The following is a 14,369-nucleotide window of genomic DNA, read 5'->3' as shown; positions in this document are numbered from 1 at the left end:
TCAGATGCTTGTCTGACTGTGCAAGAATTTAAAGAACTAAGCAGTGGCTAAGCAGCCACTGTAAAAGCAGCACTGCTCTTCTGTGTGAAAAAGGTACATGACAGCATCTGAAGGTAAGGATAATCTTATATAGTTAAAAAAATAAGACTTGAAAATGCCAGCTAATGATGTAAATCGAGCTAAATTTAACTCTCAAGCTTTGTATGGTTTATTCTAAGTATTTGCTGTTGTCTAATTATTTTTGTATTAAAATGTTTTGTGTTTTTAGTAAGATACTGAAGCCACAGATGAAAGAGGAATGTTTAAAATCTCAGCTGAAAAAATAAATGATTCTTTAAAAACTTGTGTTCTGATTAAATACTTAACATTTGAATTTGTCCAAGTATAGTAAGGTCCTTCCTCCTACTTCAAGTTTTAAAAAAATACAGTAACCCAAAAGACAAGAAGGGGTTGCTAGAGGTTTCCAGGACTCGTTTGCATCCTCTCCCTTCACTTGTCTCAGCATAATTTAGGTTATTGTGCTTGTATATCCCTGTATATCCCTATTCCTGGTAGTATTTGTCAGCCTGCACCTTCAAAGTGAAGGTGGCCAGGGCTGGTGTGAAGCAGTCACTGAGCAGATGAGGTCAGAACCCTTGCAGAAGTTGCTTTTTCGTGCAAATTGGTGTTTACCAATGACCTCTTTTGTCTAACAGCATTACCATAGTCATGACTATTCACCCCAATGTATTTTTTTTTCTAAATAGTTGTTTTGGGAATGTTTGTAGGAACCTTTACCACATATTTATGCGATGAAATACAGTACGATAATACAGTGCAAGAACTAACTGGCAGCTGAAGTTACTGAGGTATAGGATATTCTGTTTTGGTATGAGGACAGCTGGACTTTGATGTGGGTTTAACTCTGTTGACATTGGACCCTGAAGAAAGCACAGCTTGCTGTCCATAAACAAGCCGTTGTCTTTTGGAAACTTTAGTGTAACACGGATTTCAGATCTGTCAACACCGGATTTTGCATTTGCTTCATAGTGGCTTCGGATATATTCGCTACTACCTGTCTTCACCCCTTAAGGTCACATTTGAAAACAAGTAAGCCCGTTTGAGGGGACGGACCGCAAGATCCTGCTTTCCTTTGCACCTGGTGACCGTTGGCAGTGACGGATGCTGCACAGCTGCTGGGAAGCGTTAGTCACTTTATACCCTCAGCTGCCCGAACGGGCTTTTTCTCTTGCAGGCAGTGTCTGCGCGGCGACGCTGATGAGCTCTGGAGACCCGGGGGAGCGTGGCCTCGACTGCGGATGCTCTCACGCATTTTCTTCCGCGCTGCTTACGTGTGTTGCAACTTACGCTGAGCCCTCTTCGGTTTGAAAGCAGATGGCCTAGGCCCGTGTAGGGTCCGCGCACGTTGCGTATGCAGCGTATTAACCAAAGTACACGTGCAGGGCCAGCAAAGCGGGTTACTGCCTCGTTGGCTGCGCTGCAGCGCTGGGTATTAAGTGATCCTGGCATAAGCAGCGCAGTGACAGCTCTTTTGTGAATTTGATAAGAGCAACTGAGTTGCACCGAGCAATTGTGTGTGGCGCTGTTAATTTTGTAATCTAGAAGCCGCGCGTTGCATTCTTTCCGAATGTGAGGATTGGAGTGTCTCAAACGCACTTTCCCATTTTAGATCCTTATTTTCAGATTAACTTAATGGGCAGCTTTTGTCCTTGGTATACATCCTGCTGCTTTTCTTTTTTGGAGTGTTTATCCTCACTAGCAGCATAGGAGCCATTTCTTTTTACAAGAGAAAAATAGGAAAAGAACTTCAGTGGATACTGATGTAATGCCAAATGTTTACTTTTTATGTCTTCAAAAAGACTGTAGAGGATTACTGCTTTGGAAATTTTTTAAAATAGGCACAGACTTTAGATTCCAGAACTTGTTGGAAGACTTACGGTCAGGTTTTGCCAGTCAACATTGTATAAAGGAAACTATTTTGCATGCTGTCATCACTGGGAAGCAGGGGACCTAGGACTTCATGCAACAAGTAGTGGCTTTTTTTTTTTTTTTTTTTTTTTTTTTTTTTTTTTTTTCTAAATTGAGTCATTTGTGCAGAACTGATGGCTACATTGTTGCATAATATTTTCCATGCCACTATTTCCAGAAATTTTTCTCTCCGCTGCCATTCCTGATCTAAAAAACATCAGCAAGCTTAAAATGAGTACAAGGTTCTGGAAAGCTAATCTGGCCTAAAAGTGGCTTGTTCAACATTCCTCTAACACAATGTTTTGCCTGGTGAACCAAAATGAATCTCTGAAAAAGTTACTGAACTGGGGAAAAAAAAAAAAAAACGAGAATAAAGCGTAGGTTCTTGTATAGTTCTGCATTTCTGGAGACGGTGAACTCCGGCTGGGCCCCACCTGGGCTGCTGCAGCGGTGTCGTTCCCCCGCTGCTGGCAGCAGCTGAGCTGAAGCGTGGCTGCAGCTTCCTCGTCTCCCTGCTCCTCTAAGCTTGGTCAGACCCCGTTGACTCGGCGCACCAAAGGTTAGCTCAGATCTCAAATCTGCCCGATACCTATTAGTAATTCAGGTTTTGCGAGCCGGGGCATGGCGCCCAACCTGCTCGCTACGGGGCTGGCAGGGTGGTGTCTCCGGCTGCTGAGCCGGGTGCCGAAAAGCTCTTCCTTTTGCTTGAAGTACATCGTTTTTCCCCCCCCCCTTTTGGCCACCTTCGTTGGGATTAGGCCGGCGCGACGTTGCTCCGTTGGCGGCTCGAGCGGGCTCCAGTCTTTCCTTCTATGTTTTTGTTTCGTCCTTTCCAAAGGCAGCGAAGCACCGAGCAGCGGGAATGAGCTACCTGGACGAAGTGCCCTTCAGGACGGCCCGGAGCTTCGAAGGCGACTCGGCGAGAGAGAGCGCGTCGACCGGCGCGCCGGCCGTCGCGGTTCCCGACTGCGCCGAGCTCCTCGTGAGCACCATGGTGAGCCAGCCCCTTCCCAGAGCCGCGGCCGGGCCCCGGCGGGAGTCGGGCAGGTCCGTGAAATCGCCGCCCTCTTCGTTGGCTGTCGTTAGCGAGCGTGGGCAGAGGTGGAGGGGGGGGGGGTTTGCGGTGGTGGGTGCGAGGAAGGGGCTGCTTCGGGTTCTCTTTATTTAATCTCGCCCCAGCGTGACGATCGGACGAGCGGAGAGCCGCGGGGTGACGTTTCCTTCGGGAGGACGAGCTCAGGCCCCGCTCTGGGAGCGTTTGGCCGCAGGCGCTCACCGCGGGCCCCGCGCCAGCGACGGGGGCCGGGCGACGCTACCCGCGCCGGCGCCGCGCGTCCTCTGGCCGTTTCCGTGCGCTGACGCGCGGCGCGGTCTCCTCCGGCCGTGCTTCTCGGGCAGCCCTCAGATCCGAGTCGCAAACATACCGACGTTTTAAGGCGGAAGACGTGGAAAGGGCTCGTCCGTCCTGCGAGCTGTCGAGGTGCCGGAAGCGGCCCGGCGCGGCGTTGCGGGGGCGAGGCGAGGGCTGACGGCGGGCGCCTTGCCCCGGGCCGCCCCGCGTCGGAGCGGGGAGGCGCCTGCTGGCTGCACCCTCCCCTCGCTGCCCTTCTCGTCCCCCCGCCGCACACCCCCGGGGCCGGGTTTTAGAAGGGACTGAAGGCAGTAACAACCTTGTAGGTGGCTTTTTCCAAGCGCAGGCGTTGGGGCTCCCCGCAGGGCCGCAGCCAGCGCCGGCCGATCTCGCAGCCGGGGCGTTGGGGTAAACGGAGCGCGTTTTGGATCCGCGCGGCCTTCAGCGCGCCGGGCGGAAGGGGGTTGGTTTGCCGCGGGTGCTTTGGCTTCGGACGCCCCGAGTAACTGCTTGTCGCTACTCCACAGCACGACTTCTCGCTGGAAAGGAAGGTGCTTTACTGGCTTGAGGCTGCTTCTCAGCAGCAAACCTCCCGGCACCGGGCCACCTCTGAGGTTGTCCCCACGGCTCCCCCGTGCTGGCTGCTCCTGGTGGACCCCAAGGACAGCTATGGTGCCAGCACGGAGAGCAAGGAGGCAGCGGCGGGGAGAGCCAAGGACGGCGGGACCGGCGGCTGCCCCGTGCGGAGGTGCGTGAGCCTCAGCGCCGCCGCGGAGGGTCGCGGGCACGCCACGGGCCGGAGCGCCTTGTCCGACACGGAGAGCGAGGCCTGGCCCTCCGAGGAGGAAGAGTACTTTGAGGATGACGAGTGTTCCTCCACCTCCTGGGAAGAAAACGACAAAGAAGAAAAAGCTCGAAGGAGGCGCGGGGGCAGAGGGGTGGCTCCGTGCGCCGGGCTGCAGCAGGCCAGGCCCAAGACGTCGCCGGGCTTGCTGGAGCCCGCTTCGGAGAACGGCTATCGCGAGCCGGCAAGCCCAGACCCGGCCAAGCAGAGGAGGTCCATGATTATACTCAACAACATGAGGAACGAGCTGGAAGGAGCCCGGAGGAAGCTGGCTGCTTTGGTGCACCCTTTGAGTAGAGCGTACGTGGAGAAGAAGCAAGCCTTCGCGCCGTCGGCCCTCCAGCAGCACCCCCGGCGTAACAGGAACGTCAAATACCGCTCCGCCGACGCCGCCTGGCCGGGCACCCGGACGCCGGCTCCTCCTTGCTGCCGGCCGCCGGCCGCTGCCGCCTCCATGCCGCCCGTCACGAAGCACAAGCCCACCGTCGCGGTGAGATGTTTCGCTCGCGCGTCCCCTCTGCTGGCCGCCGCAGGGGAGCGGAGGGAGGAGGAGGCAAAGCGTCCTGCGGAGCACGAAACCGCGCCCCGCGTAGCAAAGCGGGCCCGAAAGGGGGTTTAAAAATACACTTTTTGTGAGAACGTTTCTCTCATCGTCAAGAAGTGTATTTGCCCTACTCAAAGCCAGCTTTGCCCCCCGGCAAGCGAAATGATTTACTTGCTTTTCAATGGAAACATTGGGAAAAAAAGTGAAATAAGCTTTGTTCCCTCTCCCCTCTCCATTTCCCCCCCCAACACGTATAAATGGAGTTTCTGCCTTCTTACAACCATCACAGCTGTCCCTCCTGAGACCCAGAAGAGAAACTAGGGTTTGAATGGAGACGCAAGTTGAGCTATTTTTGCACTCCTCTTCCCTAGGTGTGTCTGTCTCTCCTGTTCAGATTAAATGTTCCCCATGCTCGCTGCCTCTCTTGGCCCTGTTTTATAGCCAGAAAGGGCCCCTTCACCTTTCTTGTCTTGCAACTTTGGCAGCCTTTCCTGTGGCAAAGCCTGTTTGTCTTTTAAGAAAAGCCTAGGAAGTTTTAGACTTCATAGTCCTACTATAAATACTGATCATTTAACCATGGAGCCGGTGATGTGAAACGAGGGAGTAAATATTGTATTCTGCCATCTTAAATTTGAATCGTGCAGTGTCTTAAAACATAATGTTTTGTCCAGATCCCTGAGAGATTTGCAAGATGAATTACTGCAGATCTGCGATTAAAACCATCAGACACGTGCAAGGCAGTGTTTTTTATATGTAGTTGCATTAGATGTAGTATAATTGAGGAGCAGCTAAATGCCTATGTGTATTTGTACACTGAGCAGCTGCTACGGCTAATTACTAATCCACCACCCCAGTCTGGTCAGCTATTGCATCAGTTGCATCGTCCTGACCGCTAAAGCCTCGAACCCAGATGAGCGCTGCTTTGTGCACGGGAATTTCTAGGAACGATGATGGTTTTGTTACGGAAACTGAAGTTACACGTAAGATATAAACATCATAGTGTAAACAGAGCGTAAGGTGAGCACCTACCAGTATCGCCTCCCAGCCGGCGCTGCCGCGTCTCGCTCGGCCGGCCGAGGACGAGGATGGCATTTATTGCGGGGGAGAGGGACGGGATTCCCGGGAAGCTGGTTTGGATCTAGCACGTGAACACCAGTACGTGCTGTTCCCTTTGATCTGTATCTGTCGCTAGGCCTGGGTTTAATTAACTCCGCTCTCCTTTGAAGAGCAAGCTTGTGGCTAAATTGTGGTAGATGTCCCCAAATACGCTAACAACGGCTTTGAGTCTTTTGTTTGTTTTTTATTTACCGCATCTCGGTTTTTCCCAGGTTTCCGCTCGGCAGGCGTTTTCACCCCAGTCTGTACCGAGCTGCTCGGGAAATGCAGGAAGTTCTGCTCTCAGGGAGGTCACCCCCCTTTTTTTGGGGAAAAAAAAAGGCACGAACAGGATGTGTAGCAGGGAGAGTCACATCCGTGCTCGCTGGCACGTGATCCCTTATTCGGACAGACACACACGTGCACACCCGAACCCGAAGGGGGTGGTTCCATTTAGGGGAATTTTCCTTTTCTTGTGCCAGCTAATGAAATTAGGCTAAATGAGAAACGCTGAAGCAATGCTCTCAAATGCCTGCAATTACCTCGTCGTTCTGCACAGGGATGGAAAGGAACGGGCCGGGCGGTTCGGCGCGGGGCTGGCCGCTGGTGTCGCGCGAGCGGCTGCGTCCTCGTTAGCCAATGTGCCGTTCTTCTGTTTGCGTTTCAGTCCCTCAGCCCCTACGCCTGCCTCCCGCCGGCCTCCGCGCCCCCCCGGCCGCTGGGTTCCCACAGAGCTCACCCGGACTCGGCGGCCGACCTGCTCTCGGCGCTGAGCCAGGAGGAGCGCGACCTCATCGAGCCCGTTACGGCCTTGGGCTATCCCACCCGCAAAGCTATCCTCACCCTCCAGAAGACGGGGAAGCAGAGTCTGAGCCAGGTTGGTGGAAATGCTTTACTGAAATGCTGCGGAAAGCACTCAGTAAAGAGCAACCGGGAACGACTGATTTCTTTTTTCTGGTCAGGACAGACTTCTGGCTGCCTCGTTCTGCTCCGGGGAAACGGAGGCGTTTTCCCCGCTTTGGTGTAAGAGTTCTTTCAAAGGGGTTTTTCGTTAGATCACACATCTTTGCTTTTGCTGTAGTGTAATTGCAATGAGTTGCACTCAACTTTTCAGTGAGTAATAACGGCTGGGTAACGTTACCCTTTAGATCTGCTGTATAAAGCTTGGTGTCCTTTTGAAGTGTAAATTTTGCCCCCGTATATGGAAACTTTTTGCACATCACTTTTTTTCCCCCCCCAGCTGTTAGGTTCATGCGATTATTTCCATAGCTCACCCTGTCAGAATGGGACTGGGTAAATACCTCCAAGATTTTTCTGGTCTCTCTCCAAAACACAAGATTCCCAGTCTGCAGCAGCCGCTGAATCTGCACAAGCAACGCATTTGGGTCACGGGCCGTGACTGTAGCCCTTTTACTGAGGGAGCCCTTAGGCTTAACCTGGAATTTGTTGCGGAAGGTTAACGCATAGCCTCTCGCTGCGCCTGGGTACTGAGCCCGAGGTCTCTGCTCGTCCGGACGGACATCCTGGGGTCCGGGGGTGGCCTTAGCGTGTGCACCGCCCGTGAGGGAGCCTTTGCAGACTTGAGGCTGGGCTTGCCTGTCCCAGATGAGGAACTAGCTGGGCTGAATTATCCATCTGACTGATTGCTGCTTGGGGACAAGGGGGTGGGGGATTAGGAGCTGCAGCTGCCGGTGTTCAGATGAGGGAAGGTCCGTGCGGCAGGGGATGCTGCAAGCGAGCTGCGAGGCCGGTGAGCATAGGTGCGCGCTGTGTGCGTTGGGGGGCAAACGGGGGGTCGCTGCGCTGGGAGAGGAAGGGGAAGAAGCTGCTTTTTGTAAAACAGCCCAGCCAGGGAGTGAGGGTCATGGCTGTCCTGGCAGAGATGGTTCAAACCTGCAGCTCTCTTTTTGTCAGGGTGGTACAGGGAACAGTCTTGCCAGGCGGCCGCTTGTCTGGAATACGGCACAGCGTCTCTCCCGGGGTGGCTGCAGCACTGTATGGAGCAGCATGTGGGATTTACGCTCTTGCAGAGGGAGAGGAGCTGGGCTGTGGCTTAGTAAGATGGACATCCACCAGGCCTGGTCCTGGTCCACGTCCTGGTCCATGTACGTAGCTGCTTGGATGCGTTGCATGGCTCCTGGGTCACCCCCAGTGCACCACCCAGCCCCGGGCTGGACCAGCCTTCCCAGACTCTGCTCTCAAAGGCGAGTGGTGCTATAAGCCACAGTAGGGAGCTTCATTTGTTTGATTTGTAGAGATTTCAGTCTATGCAGATACAGGGAGGTGGGCAGAGCGCTGCCCACGCTCCTTGTGGAGCGCCGTGCAAGTGTGTCGGGTAGCAACTGCTGTCTCTGATGTGAAGGTGTATCCCCTGGCGTCCTGCGTCTTGTTAAGGACTGAAGTGGCTGCAGTTTGCTCCCTTTTATGTAAATCCAGGGAATCTCATTCTCTTGGAGAGGTGATTAATACACCAAATTATGAAGTCCAGCTTATATCCCAAACTCTTCACCAGAAGTTCCTGTCCCTGCACATTTATGTCCAATAAAGCCGAGATAAAACATAAGGGCTAGCTCTTGAGGTTTCTATTACAAGCACAAAACTACCAAATTAGGCTAAGACCGACCTTCCTGGAAAATATGTTTCAACTAAAGTTTAAAAACAAGAGCTGTGAACGCTCTTCATTGCTTGTTGGTGTCACACAGAGTTTGTGTGTGACGATGACAGCTTCAAACAGGAAGATTAATTGTGGCACCAGATGGTAGCCAAAAATTGCTCAATTTCTTCACAGCGTCAACTAAAACTGAGAGAACCCACCCGGGTGGAGAGAGCAAGCTTTTCTAAGTCTTCTGCCTTAAAGAGGCAATGCCTTCTCAGATTTGGTGGAAGAACCTCTTTGAACGGCTCAGATGGGGTTAGCGTTGCCCCACTGCGGTAGGAGTTCCTCTGTGAGGATGAGGAGTCACAGCCATGGGCAAGGGCTAAGCCTTACAGGAGCAGAGGACAGAAAAGCATCACTGATCCCAGGAGCTCTCCATCTGCCTGTGAAATCAGACACGACAGATGGCTACAGCTACTCAGCATCTCTCTCCCCACGTAGCCAGCAGCACAGGCTTCAGATGAAGGTAGGTTACTGAGGAACACAGCCCACCATAGCAGCTGCCTTCTAACCATGCTGAGCTGGGAACCTTCTCTCTATGTACATCCACGGAGTTTCTCGCAGTCAGTAACGCAGCAAAACACAAGATCTGCTGCGTTTCCGTCTCCACACGAATTTGCTTGCTTTACCCGAGCAGCCATCTAGGTCTGCAGAGCTTCTTGCAAGCCTCTCATCAGCTGGTCCCACCAGCTCAGTGACTCCCTGAGCTGCTTCGCCATTTGTAGATGTGACATCCTTGGTGACAGTACTGGTGGCAATGAGTTGAACAGGCCCATTAGCAGCAGCGCAAGAAAAGCATACGTTGGTTGTGATCTTGCTGCCCCGTTGGAGAGCTGCTTGTCCCTGCACACTGTGGGGACCTTCTCCGCACAGGCTTTACCCGTCCCTGGCCTGAACCGTGCTCCAAGCAAGAGGTGGTGTTTCCCCCCTCCCTTTGCGATGAAGTTTTCCGTGGGTTTTGCTGGATTTGCTCCTCTCAGTCCTCCCCGTTCTGATGGGAGCTGGCAGCTCCTAGCACGCGTTGCAAGCGGGTCTGTGAAATGACGGGCGTTAAACCCGACGCTGCTCTGCTGAAGCAGCCAGTTCTTGGAGCACCTGAAGCAGGGACCTCGCAGAGACAAACCCTTCCACTGGAAGTCAAAGTGGTACTGGGAACCTGGAAGACTTAAAAATAATTTTTAAAAAAGCACTTGAGAGGAGATTAACTCACTGCACAAGCCTGTCTTTGGTGGGAAAAGCTCAATTGCTGCGTGTCACACTGAGTAGCGCCAGCTGAGGGAAGAGATGAACCAGCAGGCTGCTGATCCGCCAGGGAAGAGTCTCGAGGTTACGCTGTCCGCGAGCAGTTTGTGAAGCGAGTCGGGGGCTGGCTGCGCAGCGAGAAGAGCCGAGCTCTCCAGGGCTGCCTGCGCTTGCGTTGCTGCGCGTCTGCGTCTTGCGACGTGCAGAGCGAGGGGGAGAAGCGCTGCAGGCTGGCGATATCGCAGGCGTGCGCGGCTCGCCGCGGCACAGCGTGCCCGCCCGCCGTTCCCGGCGCTCGGGAAGCCGGAGCGTGCAGCTCGCTGGCCCTTAAGCACGTTCCTTCGAGGGTGAGCCGGATACGTTCCTTCTCCTTCCCAAGCAGCAGATGAGCCCAACGCTAAACCCAAGAACTTAGCAGGTTGTAATATTTAAAAACCTGCTTTTGTTTAGTCTTGGGGATTTTTTAAAAAAAAAACAATAAAACCATTGAGTTGACAACAGCACGGATTTCATGCTCAGCTTGAGCAAAAATGTCAGATTGCCAAGATTGTCCATGTCCGGCAGCGAACGCAGAGAGTGGCTGTTGCTGCTAAAGCAGGGCAAGAGGAGAATGACGATGATCCTGGGGTCTTAATTAGTACAGTAACGAGGGAAATAAAAGCAGGTTGTGAACGTGAATGAGCAGTGGATAACTCATGTTGGAGTTAACAAGTTGTTCTTAAAAGCTTTCATTTTTTTTTTTAACTTCCTCCTTACTCGGCTAAATAGCTATTTTGCCAGCAGCAAACTTTTGAGGGACTTTTTTGGACTTTCTGAGTGTTTTATGACCTTTTGCTGAATGTTTCTGCTTGGCTAGGCCGGGGCTGTGAAGGGGTGGTGGGCTGCAGGTCCGGGGAGACGTGGATCCCTTCCCCCTTGGACGAAACGCTGCAGGGGGCCACATCCATTTCTCCAAGCGGTGATTTTTTTTTTTCTTTCCCCCCACTATTGTATAGTTCATTTATTATTAACTGTCACATATGTTTTTGGACAATGAATGATTCTTGTAGCATTTAAAAGATACCGCTGGGAATTGTGCTGTCAGCACTCCAAGAACAACGAGGAAAGCCAAAAATAACTGTTTACTTTCAGTAATGACAGCGCGCAGGCCTCCCCCGGGGGTGGGCGCTGGGCTCGGGTCCTGGAGCCGGCCCGCCGGGGCCGAGCTCCGCACATCAAAGCGAGCCCGGGAACAGCCGAGGCGAGAGTTCAGGGCGCACCTGGCTGTTCACCCGGGCAGGCTCCGGTTTGAAAAAAAACCATCCCCAAACTAGCCATTGGATCGTTTTTTTTTTTATCTCAGAGCGTTTGTATTTTTGGTTTCCTCCCGTCCTCGCTCCGTTTTGTTCCCACCGCAGAGGGGGCGGAGGTGGGGGTGGTCCGAGGTGCTACCTGCTCCCGCGAAGCGACGGGAGCTCGGCTCTGCCCCGAAGCCTTCCCGTCTCCCTTCAAACCTTGCCCGAGGCGGTGGTGGGCTGTCACGGAGCGGCGAGGCGCAAGGAAGCGGTGCAGCATCCGTCACCCGGGCCCAGGAGCTCGCTAACCTTCGCTGTCTTCTCCTCCAGTTCCTGGGGTACCTCCGTGCCTGCGACCGGTTGCTCAAGCAGGGCTACGAGGAGGGGCAGGTGGAGGAGGCCATGGAAATGTTCCAGTACTCGGAGAAAAAGGTCAGAGCGGGGCGGCGGGGCGCCCAGCCCTTGGCGCTACGTCCTCCAGGGCCCCGTTTCCAGCAAGCTGCACGCCCCAAACGCGGTCTAGAGCCTCCTGGGCAAACAGGCCCCGTTGCTCTGCCCGCCCTGAACCCGCGTACGTGTGCCCCAAGCTGCGGGGCGGCGTCGCGGGGCCCCACGGACAGCGGGTGCCTCCCGCAGATGCAATTCGGGTGCTATTCGATGTGTTCGGTGCACTGTCGCAGCACGCCGGGTTGCCCAGCTCTCCTCTTGCTAGGAGCGCTGCACGGGAAAGGTGGCTGTGCCTCGCTTTTTTTGTTTTTTTTTTTTTTTTTAAGGCAGATGGTAATTTATTGCGAACGTGGCTCCAGGTGGGACTTTGTGGCAATGAGACTCAGCTTGCAGAAAGGAGGAAAGAAGCAGAATAAATGAATTCCAGATTGTATTTACTGGCTCCCCCCAGTTCCATGTAATAGTTTTGTAATGCGGACAAGCACTTGACTGGAATTCGTATTTAATTTTATGAGGAGCAAGTGAAGTTAGAGCCTCATTTTATTAAAAATTTCTTATGAAAAAAGTTGAAGTAAAGGAACGCTTTTAGAAACTAGCTCTTGTGCGTCCTCCGTTCCCCAGGCCGCTTTCGGCAGTGGTTTCGGTAGTGCCCTTCCGCAGCAGTACAGCTCTGCTGCGTTATCCGGCCCTACCGCAGCCCGGGCGCACAAGGCTATTTCTGCTGAAACATCGCAGTAAATTTGCCTTAAAAAGCCAATGATAAAATCGCTCCTTTTTCTTCCTCCTTCTCCTTGCAGGCAGCCGAATTCTTGCATCTCTTAGCTCAGTTCAACGACATGGGTTTCCAGCAGAACGAAATCAAGGAGGTTCTTCTGCTCTGCGAGAACCACCGGGAGAAGGCGCTGGAGGAGCTCGTGACGCAGAGGCAGTGACCGGCCGGGCACGGCGCCGCGTCCGCGGGCGCCCGGGCGCGCTTCCGTCCGTCCGTCCGTCCACGCGGCTCGCCTTCGTCCCCGTGCCCTCCCCGGGCAGCGCGCCGCCTCCCTGCCGACGGGCGCTGAAAGCCCCGGCTTGTCTTCTCGTCTCTGGGGCGGTGCGGAGCAGAGCTGCTGCGGCTTGTTCCTGCATGGCAGGGCTTGCAAACGCAGCCACGCGTAGGTGCTTAAAATCTCACCTGAATCAGCAGAGAGTGTTTTCATAAAAGCCAAACGCTTTTCTGGGAGCGTTAGTCGTTCCTTTCTGGAGAAGACTGACTCGGTCGGGGTTGAATATTGTAATTAAAATCTAGTCCGATCACCTTAGCGTCTCCTTTTAAGCTATGAACTTGAGAAGCATACGTTAACTAACGCGTTAAGTGTATTCGGTAAAACGAGAGCTGGCTCGTGTGGGGTTTTATGCCGTGTGCGCTCAGGAAGTTCTGTGAAATCCGAACAGAGAAATGGAGGAATGGCTCTGCTCCGCCTGCCTTTGGTTCTGCACCCAGACTGCGAAAACGCAGGGCAGGTCCCCCAAAATTGTGGAGACAGTGGCTCGAAATCAAGTTCTGCACAAATGTCGAGATCGGGAAATTCTGGATGCGTGGGGGAATTTTTGTACGTACCTGAAATATGGAGAACACAAGATTCAAATCACCTCACTACATGTTTCTCTGGCTTTGGCAATGTAACGATGGATAATTTTTTTCACATAAGAGTACATTATTTTCCTTTGAACTAGATACAGATGTAATTTCTCTGAGTAAAGATTATTGGAGAGGCTCTTCAATGTATTTATTGTGTCTTTTCATATGAAAATGCCAACGGCACAACTTAGCAGAGACAGTTCTTAATTAGTTGCAAAATGTTTGCTGTTTTTCCATTGCATCCTTCCAGCCGATCTCTTAGCACAAAGGTTTTCCATCGTGGTAAAACGGTCCATCTTCCTTCCCCATGTCTCTGTTAGCAGCTTTTGAACCCCAGGATGCAGGAATACGCTTCCATGGTGGCATTCATCCTCTTTATTTTTATTTCAGCCTAATTTCTGAGGACCCTGACAGAACAGTATCAGCACGTTCTCCTTGCTGAGAGCTGCTTCCCGCAGACACGGAGCCCCGCGGGGTGTGAACAGCGCTCGAGGAGTCCTGAGTTCCTCCGTTTTGAGGCTGTGCGGAGAGGAGCTGCTTTGCCCATATCCAAGGGCTCGTTGTAGCTGCTGCTCTTCAATGTAGTCGCAAGGAAAAATGCGGCATGCTGTGTTGTTTGGGCAGCTCATGTTTCCAGATTACTCTGTTGTTTCTTCTGGCCAGCTCTTCTTTGCAATGACCTTTACAAAAACTCACCTTTTTTGCAGTGCCCACAGACGTGCCCGCTCCCATGAGACTGTTTTTAGGCTGAGGATGATTGTTCATTTTCAGCACTCTTTTTTTTGGCTGTGCACGCCATGAGCAGCTGGCGCAGCACTGCCTGCCGCACGCAGCGGAGCCCCTGAGCTTGGTCTGCGAGGTGGGACCACGGCTTCACCTCGAGTCCCGGAGGTGTGAAGCAGACCACAGGAGGTGGCCTCGAATGCGTTAGCTCACTGGAGAAAGCAGGAAGAATCACGGGAAATGGGTTGTTGCTGGCAGAAAGTACCACGTGAACCGAGTTGTGGCAGGCCTCAAAGGTGCAGGTAGGACGTTGTGTTGGGAGTGGAAACTCAGCCAGTGGGACACTTTGTTTCACGAAGGTTCACGTTTTTCTTGACTTTCTCGGGTCAAGTGGGAGCCGTGAGCGGGACGCTGCGGTTTCGGCCCAGGGATGGGGGGAAGCCTTGCTTCCGAGCCGCCGACCGCGCGGTGTCGAGCCCGCTCGCGCAGCGAGCTCGTGGTACGTGCGGAGAGCTCGCGAGGCTCTTCTCGCAGCTCCCACCCCCGTTTTTCCTGCAGGAGATTTCGCTTGGTTATACAAGCTTTTATTTTTGATACGGCCCTT

The 14,369-nt window shown here is 53.2% G+C and overlaps 1 protein-coding gene across 1 annotated transcript; it reads left to right on the top strand.

Moving 5' to 3' along the window:
• The first annotated feature begins 2,812 nt into the window (after positions 1-2,812).
• On the top strand, positions 2,813-13,108 carry UBAP1L (ubiquitin associated protein 1 like). The gene is made up of 5 exons (XM_062583836.1): positions 2,813-2,962; positions 3,847-4,653; positions 6,470-6,679; positions 11,305-11,406; positions 12,219-13,108. The coding sequence occupies exons 1-5, from the start codon at positions 2,831-2,833 to the stop codon at positions 12,351-12,353; spliced, it is 1,386 nt and encodes a 461-aa protein (XP_062439820.1). The 5' UTR covers positions 2,813-2,830; the 3' UTR covers positions 12,354-13,108.
• The last annotated feature ends 1,261 nt before the right edge of the window (positions 13,109-14,369 follow it).

This window comes from Rhea pennata, chromosome 10 (genome assembly GCF_028389875.1).
Source record: "Rhea pennata isolate bPtePen1 chromosome 10, bPtePen1.pri, whole genome shotgun sequence".
In the NCBI taxonomy this organism is placed as follows: Eukaryota; Metazoa; Chordata; class Aves; order Rheiformes; family Rheidae; genus Rhea; species Rhea pennata.
This window is presented reverse-complemented; position numbering and strand designations above follow the sequence as displayed.